Raw genomic sequence first — 15,146 nt, 5'->3', positions numbered from 1 at the left:
TTTTACAGTTTCAAATAGAGCAACCTCTTGCTCTTACCCAGCTAATCTGTGACCTATATGCCTCATCACCAAATTTCCACTCCACCAGACTTCTCTCCTTCTATAAAATCCTGCAGTTATCTGCCCCTCATGTTTCCTTGAATGGTATCATCCGCCAAGCCAATTTCAAACTGCAACAACATGCCAGACTTCACCTCAAAAAACTATCCCACCTTCTGCTAAAGTACCTGAACAGTAGTATTTACCTTCCCGTTCCTCTGCAGCTCCCTAATCCGCCACACCATCAGCCACCACTCCTCTCCCACAAACCGAGCTTGGCCAACCTCCTTAACGTCCCACAGCCTTCACCACTGCCTACCAGGCCAAGAATAACCCATAATCCCAAGAACCAGTCACACCAGTACAGTGTTTTTAACCTCTCATTTGAAGCACTCTCCCCTCCTGAATTATCAGTATTACCAAGGGCCTCTCTTTCAGCCCTAAACCTGCATTTGATCATGCTACTTTGGTGAAGGACCTACTTTCCTTCACAAGTAATATCCATTGAAAATATCACTTTGCAACCCAATCCTAAAGCCTTTCCAACAGCAAACCGGACATTGAATCCTGCTTTGAAAATTTCAGACCACGATCCCAACTTGATCCACCATCACTACTTCAAAATCATCTCTTATAAGCCTTCCAAGTATTCCACACATTGCATCAAAACCCTTCCTCACAGCCTTATATAACACGACCTTAACCTGTCCTCTGCAAAACTCCAGGCTCTACGTTACCTAAAAGCTGATGACTCCATAATTATCCTACCAGCAGACAAAGAATTTACCACTGTAGTACTTGACTGAAAGGAGAATGTTAGTGAAGGTCTATGCCAGCTGTCTGACACCTCAACATACAGCACTTGGCATCAAGGTCCCATCCCTGAGATTCAAACTGACCTCCAGTCCTTGCTTAAAACCTCAGGCCCCTCACAAGGACTAACACCTCAATCCATAGAATTTCTCACCCCACCCAAACCACACACCCCTGCCTTTTATCTTCTTCCTAAGATCCACAAATCCAATCATCCTGTCCATCCTATAGATGCCGGCTTCAGAGCACTCACCAATTGTATATCTGCCTTATCTGATCAACACCTGCAACCCGTAGTTCAAAGACTCCTCCACTACATCAAAGATACCAACCATTTCCTAGATCATCTGAAATCTGTGACAATCCCACTCCCACCACACACCTTGCTTGTCACCACTGATACCACCTCCCTCTATAACAACATCCCAACATACATGGTCTGTCTGCTGCTGAACATTTCCTCAGTCAGCACCCACGTGATACCAAACCTATGGCATCCTTCCTACTCAGCTTAATCGACTTTATACTTACCAGCAACTACTTCACCTTTGAGGGGCAAACATACAAACATATCGGGTACAGCCATGGGAACCAGGATGGCTTCTTCCCATGCCAACCTTTTCATGGGTTGCTTGGAGGGGGCTTTCCTGGATCCATAAATCTTCAGCCCCCGGTTTGGTTTAGATACATTGATGACATCGTTACCATATGGACTCACAGTGAGGCTGGCCTGCTGGAAGCATTGGAATCTCTGAATACCTCCTCCCAGTTAAATTTCACAAGGTTCTATTCTGAATCCGATGCCACTTTCTTCAATGTTGATCTTGTCCTCACCTAAGACCGACTACACACTTCCGTCCACATTAAACCTATCAACAAACAATAGTACTGTCTGCCCCTGGTAGCAGAGTGGTCAGACCAATGGAATGTCATGCTTAATGGCCTGGGTTTGATTCCTGGCTGGGTTGGAGATTTTCTCCGCTCAGGAATTGGGGTTGTGTTGTCCTTATCATCATCATTTCATCCCCATTGACATGCAAGTCACCAAAGTGGCGTGAACTCTAAAGACTTGCACCAGGCGAACGGTCTACTTGATGGGAGGCCCTAGCCACACGGCATTTCCATTTCCAACAACAGTACTTACGTTTTGACAGTTGCCGTCCTTTCCATGTCAAATGTTCCCTCCCATACAGTATTGGCAACCAAGGCAAACGTATTTGTTTGGATGCAAACTCTTTACAGCAATACACCACCAATCTCACCTCCACCTTCACTGAACGTAATAACCCCACCAGCCTAGTTAAAAAGCAGATCACATTCAATCCTGGGTACTGCTGATTCCTCCACACAACAGCTTCAGAGCACACCATTGGTGACTCAGTATTATCCTGGTCTGGAATGTGTTAATCAGGTACTTTGACACTGCCATGACTTCCTAAAATCATCCCCTGAAATGAGATCCATTGTGTCTGATATTTTGCTCATCACACCTAGAATAGCTTTCTGTCGCCGTCCCAATCTCTGCAACACTCCTGTCAGACCCTATGCTCCTCCTGCACCCCCCTACCCTATGACTCCTACCCCTGTGACCGTCCCCACTGCAAGACTTGCCATATGCACCTTCCTACCACCATCTATAATTGACCTGTAACTGGCAAAACATATCCTACCAAAGGGAGAGCCACCTGCGAAACGACAAGTCATATACCAGCTATTATGTAAACACTGTTCAGCCTTCTATATCAGCATGACTACCATCAAATCATCAATTAGAATGAGTGGGCATACGCAGAGGGTGTATACTGGCAACTTGCAATGTCCTGTTGCCATGCATTACATTTGTGAGCTCGGCGCCTGTTTCACCACAATCGCCATCTGGATTCTTCCCCCAGACACCAGTTTCTCAGAATTCCGCAGGTGGGAACTAGCACTACAACATGTCCTTGGTTCTTGCCACCCACCTGGCTTTAATTTATGTTAGTTTCCTCCATCTCAACATTTCTTCACCGTAACTACTCTTTGCTTCACTCCGTTTTAGTTTTCTACTATTTTCATTGTCTTTCCATCTACTTTTCACTGGCCCCCTCCCACCTCTTTTACGTACAATGCACTTAGCGTCTCACCCTTATTAACTCATACACGATGTTTTAGTAGTAATCTCTGTTTTGCGTATTACCCTGTCTTCCATCTTTAAGCTCTCAGGTTTTCAAATCTTGTCTGATGCAGTCCCCAACAACCAGTCTTTCCTTCTCATCCCATATAGTAAGTGTTCCCTGACACACAGTTCTGGGTGACTTTCCCAAAATCTACCCCTTTTTCTAGATCTCCCCAGTCCTTTTCCTTCACCCTTCTTCCTTCCCCTTCAACCCTTCTGCCTGAAGAAGAAGCCACTGGCTCCGAAAGCTTGCCAATTACAACCATCTTATGTGTGTGTTCTGCCGCTGCTTGGTGATTAGTTGTTTTATCTATCCAATAAAAGAAAACTGAGTATTTGTGTATTATTTTTCAGTGTTTATTAATAAATGCACTGCACACCCATCATGGCCACAGAATAAGAATTTTTGCAACTCAGAACTTTTCCATCACACTGCAAAATCTGCTGCTAGGGATGACATCAATGTGAGTTCTACACAGAACAGGCATGAGGAAGTTGCATGTGTGTATTCACAGAGGTAAGCCACGAACGGTTTATCTTTTCCTTGCAGTCTCAGGTGAAAAAGTAAGATCAGTTAAGGATCTGTTTAACTGTGCATCACTTCTACATCTGCATATATACTCTGCTAGCCACCAATCGGTGTGTGGCGGAGTGCACTATTCGCACCAGTCATATTCCCCCCCCCCCCCCCCCCCCCCCCCCCAAAGTACCACTCACGGATTTGCGCGAGAGAAAAACGCCTCAGTACGAGCTCTAATTTCCCTTATATTTGAATGGTGATCATTGCGTGATTTGAAAGTTGGTGGTAATAACATATGCTCTACATCCTTGGCGAAGATTGGATTTTGGAATTTAGTGAGCAGCCCCTTCCATTTAGCTTGTTGTCTATCTGCAAGTGCCTCCCACTTCAAACTTTCTATGAGATTTGTAACACTCTCACGATGGCTAAATTTACCAGTCACGAACCCTGCTGCTCTTCTATGGCTCTTCTCAATCTCCTGAATCAGACCCAACTGGTAAGGGTCCCAAACAGATGAAAAATACTCTAAGACTGGATGAACTTAAGTATATTAAACAATTTCCTGTGTTGAAGGATTACATCGCTTCAGGATTCTACCAATGCAACAGCAATCTAGAGTTCGCCTTTCCCGTTAATTGTGTAATCTGATTGTTCCATTTGAGATCATTTTGAATTGTCACACCCATATACTTGACGGATGTTACTGCTTCCAAAGACTGGGCATTTATTTTGTACTCTTACATTAATGGGGATTTTTGCCTTGTTATACACAGTAGGTTACATTTACTAATATTGAGAGAGAACTGCCAGTCATTACCCTATGCATTTATTTTCTGCAAACCCTCATAGATTTATTCACCACTTTTGTGTGATACTACTTTCCTTTAGACTACAGCATCATCGGCAACTAGTCTCATGCCGCTGTCAATACCATCAACCAGATTGTTTATGTAAATTGTAAAAAGCAGCGGACCTATTATGCTGCCCTGGGGCACACCTGATGTTACGCTTGTTTCTTTGTTGAACCAAGGTGGATCCTTTCCTTCCCATATATTTTAGCTAGGCACATATTTCTCTACCTTTAAATTTTGGCCAAAGGTGCTCAATATCTTTGTGTCCCGCGATGAATGCTTGGAGCTGACTATGAAGATATTCATTAATGACACTTTTATTTCCTTTCCCAAACAAGAAAACTAGATTAACTTCCTCAAAAAGATCAAGTCTGTCTGTCACCAGGGTATCTAATATGTTCCCATCTCTAGTTGGTTTTCTAACCAGTTGCTCAAGGTTGTATGTTGAGAATGCACCTAGAATAAATTCACGAGTCTTTGCTTCTGCCCCCTGTGATGTAATTTTCCCAATCAATGGGCACCAGATTAAAGTCTCCACCTATAACTAATGGATAATTTGAATATTTATTTCCTATGTACTCAAGACTCTCCCTGAAACGTTCTGCAATGTTTGTTGCGGATGCTGGTAGTCTATAAAAACATCCTAATACAATGGTCACTCTTTATCCGATTGACAGCTTTATCCAGACTATCTCACAGTCTGACGCAGTATCAATCTCAACTGCATTTAAACAGCTTTTATCTGCAATTAACACACCACCTCCTATCCTTCCTAAACATTGTCCAATCCAAGTCCAAAATTTCACTGTTATTTTATGTCTGGTTTCAACCAGCTTTCGGTATCTAATGCAATATTGGCATTACTATTGTTTATTTCGGAGAGTAACTTAGGGATCTTGCTACAGACACTTTGACAATTTCCTAACATGAGATTTAGCATATCTAAATCCTTTGAAATGACCTGTTTAGGTGGACTACCAATTTTTACAGTTAGCACACCCACATCAGTGTCATGAAATGGTAATTTTTCAGGCCAAAGGCTTGTTTCCTGTGGGGAGGAACCTAAACTAAAAACCCCCATGTGCATGGCACAAGTACTGTGCTACCCATGTAGCTGCTTCCTGTGTGTAGTGCACCCCTGATCTATTGAGGGGTGTCCTACAACCTGCCACCCCATACCACAGGTTGAGGAATCTACAACCACCTTCGTCACAGAGTCGATGTAGCCTCTGGTTTGGAATCTCCAGTCGACTCCAAACCACAGGACCCAAATCCCCCCTGGGTATGATGCTGCAAATCGTCAGCTTGGCTCCCACTCCTCAAGAGATGGAGGCCATGTTCACCTATTCAACCAGCCATCGAAAGGACCCAAGGATTTCCTTGGATCCCCGATGACTGGCGTTGTTGGTGCCAACATGTGCAACAATCTGCAGCTGGCTGCAACCCGCACACTTGATAGCTGCTGGAAGAGCCTCTTCCACATCCCCCCCCCCTCCCCAGCAAGTACACCGAGTGAACTTTGGACTTCTTCCCCACCCTAGCTGCCATGTTTCTGAGGGGCTCCATGACCTGCCTAAGATTGGAGCTCCCAATAACTAACAAACCCCTATCCCCCCCGTGCCTGTCCAAACCTTGCTGAAGGAGCGGTCACTATCCCGGCAGAAGGTGCACTTTGATCCATCTCAGCCTCCCCCCTCCCCGCCAGCATCAGACAGCAAACTGAATCTATCAGCAAAGTGCATGGGATTTGGCAGGAGCCTGTGTCCCCCACGCAGCCTTCGCCTTGAGGCTTCAGACCTCGACGCAGTCTGCCACTCACACTGAGATCAGAGTGGGTTGGCCAGTTCAGTTGCACCTGAGGTCGGCTCAGTGACAGAGAGCTGTGACATCCCTCCCTGCACATCTAGTACAGCAGAGGCTGCCCCAGGCACCCCATTCCCACCGCACCTCAAGGTGGCACTCTGGAGCCTGTTGACTGTGGCCAACAAAGATTCCAGCTGTGTTTGGACTGTGGCCAACTCCTCCTGCATCCGCACACAACAAAGTCTCTATCCATCTAGCTAATAAGTGATTTACTATAAGAAACTTAAGGAAATCTAGTGCCACACAAGGTTAACAGCTACACACTAGTTGGCAGAAAGGACACACAACAATGAAATACAATAAAAATGTACATAGTGAATACTTTTAAAAAAAAAAACCAGTGACCTACAATAAACTGCCAGGGGATATCTAGTGAATATTATTAAAAAATTAAACAGTAACTACAGTAAGGTACACCTACTGATATATTCCTCGTATTTATAATGTAAACAAAAATTTACGTACATGCGAAAATGACCCAATAAAATTATAAAAACTGCTACCTTCAATGTAGCAAGTCTAAATGATACTAATAAATGTAAATACTGAGTACTGTACACTGATTTAATTGATAATCCCGCATATTTACAGTCAGTTAAGAATGTAAACAAATGTTTGCCTACAAGCGAAACTGTCCTAAACAGAAACTTCGCTTTTCCTATTCAGACGCAAATAAAAACTGAAACCTTCCACTTATCAAGTCTATCTGACACTAATGCACATAAATACTATAGAATATACAGCAAAAACAATTACTAGCTAAATTACTTGTCTCATAACACAGCAAGTAAAAAGCACTTGTAGCCGTAGCTCATAGCTTATGTCACCTATGGACTCGTGCACATTCTGACAAAGACTTTATCGAGGTTTACTGCAAGAGAGTATCTTGCACAGGCTGGTAACAATTAGCATAAGTGGTGCAGCAAGATAAAGCTATTCATTCAATACAATCAAAAATAACTACAAATTCAATATAGATATAACAATTTATTATAAAACATATACATACACACATAAGCAAAACATTTTGGTACCAACATACATACAAATATGAGTAAAACGTTTATGTTATGTTGCTATTAAGAAACTGTATGAACAATGGGCCTATTTTAGAAATGTCATTTGATGGATGCAGTTTGGTATAACTCAGAAATTGTCTTCGTAGCCTGCTTAGTTGAGGGACAGAGAGTTTCACACCATTTGTTCTGACAGAATCCTTAAAACCAGGTATTTTTATTTCTGAGTCGACACCTAGTTTCTGAGCTGAGAGTATTGCCTGCAAGAGAATTACAACACATTAGACTGCTGTAACAGACAGAAAAAAAAAATTATAATCTCTTCAAACCAATGTACATTTAAGACCTGGCTCCTACATAATATTTTTTACTAACAATCTTTTCACAATTACAAAACTAAAAGAATGATTGATTTTCAAAGGAAACTACATAGCAAAGCAGCACATAAAACATTTGGTTCATTTAAGAAGGATTTGCAAAAATATTCAAATAACTAATAGTTTGCACAGCATTGAGAAATACGTGGGTCATCCAAAAGTAAGTTCCATTTCTATTTCTATCCATGGCAGCACTACAATAGCAGTTCCGAACATGCGTGCCAGTTATTCTGACTCAAGGAGAAGACATGTACGCCATTTTCCGATTGCTGCTGCCGACGTGTGCTTTGTAGTGCTTCTTTACAATGTCAGCTGTAATTGAAAATACCACCATGTGTGAAATCAGATCTGTGATTCGTTTTCTAAATGCAAAGAAAGTTAAACCAAAGGAAATTCATCGGCAAATCTGAGAGGTTTATGGACAAAATGCTATGAGTGATTCAATGGTCAGACTGTTCAATGAAGGATGCGATCAAGTGCAGGATGAAGAACGAAGTAGAAGCTCGTCTGTGGTTACTGATGAACTGGTTCACACAATTGAAGAAAAGATTAAGCACAACCGTGAGTTTACACTTAGTGCCCTAGCTATGGAAGTTCTGCAAATCTCACAATCACTAATTCATGAAAATGATACTGAAAAACTGAAATTTCAAAAACTCTGCTCACTTGGGTACCCAACAACAGATGGGCAGTGCACTTCCGTTTTTGACATGCTACAATGTAGAAAGCCATGGCTTTCTTTTTCGGATAGTCATGGGGGATGCAACTTGGGTATTGTGCGACACCCCTGAAACAAAACGGCAATCAATGGAATGGAGGCACACTTCATCCCCAACGAAGGTTAAGTCTAAGCAAATCTTGACAACTTGAAAAGTCATGTGCATTGTTTTTTGGGACAGAAAAGTATTTTGCTGATTGATTTCTTACAACAAGGCAAAACAATCAATGCCCATGGTTACTGTGAGACCATTAAGAAATTGGGCTGTGCAATACAGAACAAGCGCCAAGGATTACTGTCAAAAGGTGTTTTTTTCCACGATAATACCCCACTTCACATGGCAAAGAATGTGACCAAACAACTCCTACAGGAATTTCATTGGGAAATGTTTGATCATCTTCCGTACAGCCCGGACCTCGCTCCTAGCAACTTTCATCTCATCTTACACCTAAAATCTGTCCTTAGTGGTCAAGGACTAGCTGAAAGAAAATGTTATCACATGGTTGAATACACAGGCGACAACCTTCTAAGAAGAGGGCATACAAAAAACTTGTGCCACGCTATGACAAGTGCCCACAAGATTTCGGAAGCTATGTAGAGAAGTAGTTTAACAGTTGTAGATATTTGCACAATAAATATTTTTTTTGTACCTGTACTCATTTGTTTTATATAACCAAACAGAACTTGCTTTGTGGACATACCTTGTATATAAATTATTCACATTGTCACAGGTATGTTTCTGCTTCACATGTGATATGGTATGAGTGGAGTGGTGTCAGGTGGGTGTGTGTGTGTGTGTGTGTGTGTGTGTGTGTGTGTGTGTGTGTGTAAATTATAACACAATAGTTTTGTTCCATCTGTACATAGTAAACAAATTTGTTTCCAAGTTATATTTGTGACATGTCAAAAAAAATTAGTGTTTTCCGTCATTTATGCATTACGTGGGCTTGAGAATGTGAATAAGTGGCTAAAGGCACAGTATTTTGCAGCATAATAATAATAATAATAATAATAATAAAATGGAAATTCAGGGATGACTTTGGATTCCCTACTCTACAATTTACAGCTTCAAGTCGCAAAATGGAAAGTTCACACAATAGATGCTCTACCCCAGGTGGTAACTGATGAGGAATCCACCATTACACCATGTAACGTATAATGGGACCTAGGATTCTGTGGAGTCCCAACATTTGCAATGAAGATGATGATGAAGTCCCATACTCCTTGACAGAGCATAGGCAAACAATGCGGGAGACCCGCACCGCCGTACTAGGGAAGGTCCTAGTGAAGGTGGTTTGCCATTGCCTTCCTCTGACCGTAATGGCGATGAATGATGATGTTGAAGATGACACAACACCCAGACATCTTGAGGTGAAAATCCCTAACTACACCGGGAATCAAACCCAGGACCCCGTGCTCGGGAAGCGAGAACGCTACCGCGAGACCACGAGTTGCAGACTGCGATGAAGAAGAGATGGAATACACTGAAAAGCCTTCCAAGTTTCAGTTAAAGAAGAAGCACTACTTTGGAACATAAACTGTAAATTCTCTTTTGAAAATCGGAAAACAAAAGGAATTAGAATTATTCCTGCAGACGAACGATATACTAATTATAGCAGTCCAGGAAACATGATTCTTAGATGAGAATGTAGCTGATACACAATATTATAGAATTTATAAAGGGAAACTAGCAGTGAGAATAATTGAAAACATGCTGATGTTTGGAACAATATTTTACGTAAACAAAAAAAATCGTAGACAGTGTAACAGAATTTAGATCGAATTCAGAAAGAGTATTCATGTTAACAATGAAGTGCAAGAATAAAAGTTACACCCTTGTAAACTGTCATGCACCTATAAATGCAGACAAAAGAAGAAATATGGAGAAAGTATATCAATTCTGGGATCTTTTAGAATGTGAAATTTCTATCATACCTAAAAATAATGTTAAAATACTTCTTGGTGACTTCACTGCGCAAATTTGGAGGGAAAAGAAATTTAGGACTATTGTAGGTGAATATCCAGCACAATCGAGAACAAACAGAAACGGTGAAAGGCTGGTCAATATGTGTAAAATGTTCCAGTTAAAACTCATGTCCACACATTTCCGCAAACTACCAAGAACAGCCAAAACTTGGAGACATCCAAATCCATACCTAGGAGAATTTCAACTGGATCATGTAGCCATATCTAAAAGGTGTATCACCGAAATTATGAATGTTAAAATAGTCAGAAATGGGGAATTCAACTCAGGTCATTATCTCTCTAAGATTAAAATAAAATTTCTCCCATCTAAAACAAAAAGGGTGACCAAGAAAGTAATCAGATACAACACCACTACAGTCAATATCACAAAAGAAAATACAGAAAAATTTAGAGAAGAAATTGAGACAAAGAAAGAAGGTGATTGGCATGAACTCCAGATCCAAATAACTCAAGCAGCAGAGAAAACTTTAGGATCGGCCAAGAATAAAAAGAAGACATGGTGACGTGAGAAGAAGCACCAATACATAGAGCTCAAAAATGGAGATGATTGAAAAAAGAGGAAGACCTTGAACAATTCAGACAACAAAGAAAAGAAACATAAAAATTAATCCGGAAAATCGAAAGAAACTTTGTAAATTCTCAGCTTACTGAAATAGAAGAAAATTTCACTAAAAATAATACTAGAATTTTTTACCAAACTTTAAACACATACTTAAAGGATATCAGGCACCAAGTATTGGTTTCAAAGATGAAAATGGCAAAATCGGATTAAATAACAAAGAAAACTGTGAATTTTAGCAAAATTTTTTGAAAAGCTATTAAACTGTCCAGTTCCAACAGATAAATTAGAATTTCCAGTGACATCTTAAAATCCAGAGGAAGATTTCCCACCAACAGAGTTAGAAATTCATGAAGCCGTCAAAACACTCAAAAACAATAAAGCAAGTGGTGAAGACTACATTACAGCAAAATTATTGAAGTGGTCAGAATCAAAATCATAAAGGATCTACCACTGCTCCTTGAGAACATTTGGAAAACTGAAAAGATTGCAGTTGAATGGGAAACAGCATTAATCCACCCGTTACATAAAAAAGCATAGAAACAAATAGATAGGGTCATTAGAGAATTTGGTGTTATATCAGAATTAGCAAATATAATTCATGAAATAGTAACAGGTACAATATCTAAAGTCAAATTTATGGAAGAAGTATCTCAGCCATTTGAAATAAAAACTGGTGTTAGCCTAGGTGATGGTTTACTGTTTAATTGTGTTCTAGAAAAAACTGTAAGGATCTGGAATTTGGAGCTAAAAAATCACAAGACTGATATGGACTATAAAAGTTGAAGATGTCACAAAACTGAACCTATAACTCTGGGAAGGAAAACAAATGAAATTAAGGTAAACTGCTTGGCTTTTGCACATGATTTTGTAATACTTTCAGAAAACCTGACAGAAGCAGTTATTCAGGTAAACCTTCTGGAAAAAAAACAGCAAACAGAACTTGTCTCAAAATTTCAGCAGAAAACACAGAATTCATGACAAATATAAAAAATGCGCCAAAATTCATAGAAACACAAATAGGTAAAATAGAGCCAGTAAATAAATTCAAATATCTTGGAGAGACCATACAACAGAATGGACTAGAAGAATCTGCAATAGACGTAAGAATTAATAAAACGGAAAGAGCATATGGTTTGACCAAAAATATTTACAACAAGAAATGTATATCTAGAAAAACAAAAATAAAACACTACACCACAGTGGTTCAACCAGAATGTTGATATGGATCTGAATGCCTAATGATGAACTATAAGATGGACAGACTAGAAGTACTGGAAAGGATTATAAGAAAAATAATTGGCACAATAAAAACTGCAGATAGTTGGAAAATAAGAAGTAATGAGGAGATCTAAAAATTAGAGAGAGAATATCTGAAGTAATGGCCAAACGAAGATTAGCCTTTTTCGGACAACTCTACAGAATGGATGGAAATAGACTAACAAAACGAATACTCCTATATTTCCGGAAGAAGAAATCGACAATAGCATGGATTACAGAAGTAAGGAAAGATCTAGAAAGAAACAACATCAAAGAATTAGAAATAACAGAAAGAATCCTGTTTTAAAAATAAAATATTAAATTTGGAAGGCTTTCAAAGCAGAAGAAACAAAAAACGAGAACTATTAAACAATGGAAAACCCAGGATGGAACGTAACAATACCAGAGAAACAAAGTTGCTACTCACCATATAACGGAGATGCTGAGTCGCGACAGGCACAATAAAAAGATTTATACACTCACAGCTTTCGGCCATTAAGGCCTTTGTCAGCAGTAAACACACATGCACACACATACTCACGCAAACGCAAATTGCACACACTTCTGCAGTCTCAGAGACCTGAAAGAACACTGCGAGGAGCAGCACCACTGTATGATGGGAGTGGCGACTGGGTGGGGGTAAGGAGGAGGCTGGGGCGGGGAGGGGGAGGGATAGTATGGCGAGAGTGGCACACAGTGAAGTTTTGCAGCTTACACGGAGGGCAGGAGAGAAGGTGCGGAGGAGGGAGGGGGTAAGTAGTGTAAAGGAAAGAAATAAAAATAAATTAAAAGACTGGGTGTGGCAGTGAAATTACGGCTGTGTAGTGCTGGAATGGGAATAGGGACGGGGCTGGATGGGTGAGGACAGTGACTAACGAAAGTTGAGGCCAGGAGGATTACGGGAACGTAGGATATATTGCAGGGAAGTTCCCACCTGCGCAGTTCAGAAAAGCTGGTGTTGGTGGGAAGGATCCATATGGCTCAGGCTGTGAAGCAGTCATTGAGATGAGGGGTATCAAGTTTGGCAGCGTGTTCACCACAGTTTGTTGGTGGCCGTTCATGCGGACAGACAGCTTGTTGGTTGTCATGCCTACATAGAATGCAGCACAGTGGTTGCACCTAAGCTTGTGTACCACATGACTGGTTTCACAGGTAGCCCTGCATTTGATGGGATAGGTGATGTTAGTGCCCGGACTAGAATTGGTGGTGGTAGGAGGATATATGGGGCAGGTCTTGCATCTAGGTCTATTACAGGGCTATGAGCCTTGAGGTAAGGGATTGGGAGCAGGGGGTTGTGTAAGGATGAACGAAAATATTGTGTCGGTTCGGTGGACGGCGGAATACCACGGTAGGAAGGGTGGGAATTTAGTGGGTAGGACATTTCTCATTTCAGGGATCGACGAGAGGTAATCGAAACCAAGGCGAAGAATGTAATTCAGTTGCTCCAGTCCCAGACGGTACTGAGTTACGAGGGGGAATGCTCCTCTGTGGCCGGACTGTGGGACTTTGGGAGGTGGTAGGCGATTGGAAAGATAAGGAACGGGAGATTTGTTTTTGTACAAGTATGGGAAGATAAATACGGTCAGTGAAGGCTTCAGTGAGACCCTCGGTATATTTAGAGAAGGACTGCTCATCACTGCAGATGCAACGTCCACGGTTGGCTAGGCTGTACGGAAGGGACTTCTTGGTATGGCATGGGTGGCAGCTGTGGAAGTGGAAGTATTGCTGATGGTTAGTAGGTTTGATATGGACAGAGGTACTGATGTAGCAATCTCTGAGGTGGAGGTCAACATCTAGGAAGGTGCCTTGTTGGGTTGAGTAGGACCTGGTGAAGCAAATGGGGGAGAAGTTGTTGAGGTTCTGGAGGAATGTGAATAAGGTGTCCTCACTTCAATCCAGATAGCAAAGATGTCAGCAATGAATCTGAACCAGTGAGGGGTTTAGGATTCTGAGTATTTAGGAAGGATTCTTCTAGATGGCCCATGAATAGGTTAGCATAGGATGGTGCCATGCGGGTGGCCATAGCCGTATCGCGGATTTGTTTGTAGGTACTGCCTTCAAAGGAGAAATAATTGTGGGTGAGGGTATAGTTGGTCTTCGAGACTAGGAAGAAGGTTGTTGGTTTGGAATTCATAGGGTGTCTGGAAAGGTTAGTCACTGTCCTCACCCATCCAGCCCCCTCCCTGTTCCCATTCCAGCACGAAACAGCCGTCATTTCACCGCCACACCCAGTCTTTGGTTGGTTGTTTTGGGGAAGGAGACTAGACAGCGAGGTCATCGGTCTCATGGGGTTGGAGGAGGATGGGGAAGGAAGTCGGCCATGCCCTTTGAAAGGAACCATCCACACCCAGTCTTTTAATTTATTTTTAATTCTCTCCTTTCCACTACTTACACCCCCCCCCCCCCCCCTTCCGCACCTTCTCTCCTGTCCTCTGTCTAAACTGCAACACATCACTGTCTGCCACTCCCTTCAGGTTCTAAGACTGCAGACGTGTGCAAGTTGCGTTTGCGTGAATGTGTGTGTGGACGCATGTGTGTATGTGTGTATGTGTGTGTACTGCTGACAAAGGCCTTAATGGCCAAAAGCTATGAGTGTGTGAATCTTTTTATTGTGCCTATCGCGACTCAGCATCTCCGCTATATGGTGAGTAGCAACTTTCCTTCTCTAAAACCGGGAAAAGAATGGACAGAAGAAAGGAAGAGACTTCATGGTGAGAAAATGAGGGAATACTGGAAAAATAGGAAACAACAACAAAGGAAGAAGAGGAACTGAAGTTGTTAACATGAGTTCGTCAATACGATTGTAAAAAAAAAAGCTAAATGTGAAACAGTATCAAAATTGAAATTTCACTTTATAATATTGTAGATCTTTATGTGCTCCTGTCCTAGTACCAGATGGATCTCACTCAAGCGGAAATTTTAGTGATTTGCTTCTCTGTTCCAGCCTTCCACAATCCATCCCCTTTCCCCCGGTGGAAAGAACCAACTG

General features: G+C 41.6%; 1 protein-coding gene across 5 annotated transcripts in view; it reads right to left on the bottom strand.

Moving 5' to 3' along the window:
- Positions 1 to 7,208: 7,208 nt before the first annotated feature.
- LOC124622415 (protein KTI12 homolog) overlaps positions 7,209 to 15,146 on the bottom strand; it is a 30,972-nt gene continuing 23,034 nt past the window's right edge. For all 5 annotated transcript variants that reach the window (XM_047148109.1, XM_047148106.1, XM_047148108.1 and 2 more), the window contains one exon: positions 7,209 to 7,517. In XM_047148109.1, coding sequence (XP_047004065.1) covers positions 7,305 to 7,517 — 213 coding nt within the window. In that variant the 3' untranslated portion in view covers positions 7,209 to 7,304. The remainder of the gene's footprint in view (positions 7,518 to 15,146) is intronic.

Source organism: Schistocerca americana, chromosome 7 (assembly GCF_021461395.2).
Source record: "Schistocerca americana isolate TAMUIC-IGC-003095 chromosome 7, iqSchAmer2.1, whole genome shotgun sequence".
Lineage (NCBI taxonomy): Eukaryota > Metazoa > Arthropoda > Insecta > Orthoptera > Acrididae > Schistocerca > Schistocerca americana.
Note: the sequence above shows the minus strand (reverse complement) of the source record. Positions and strands in the feature narration are given on the sequence as shown.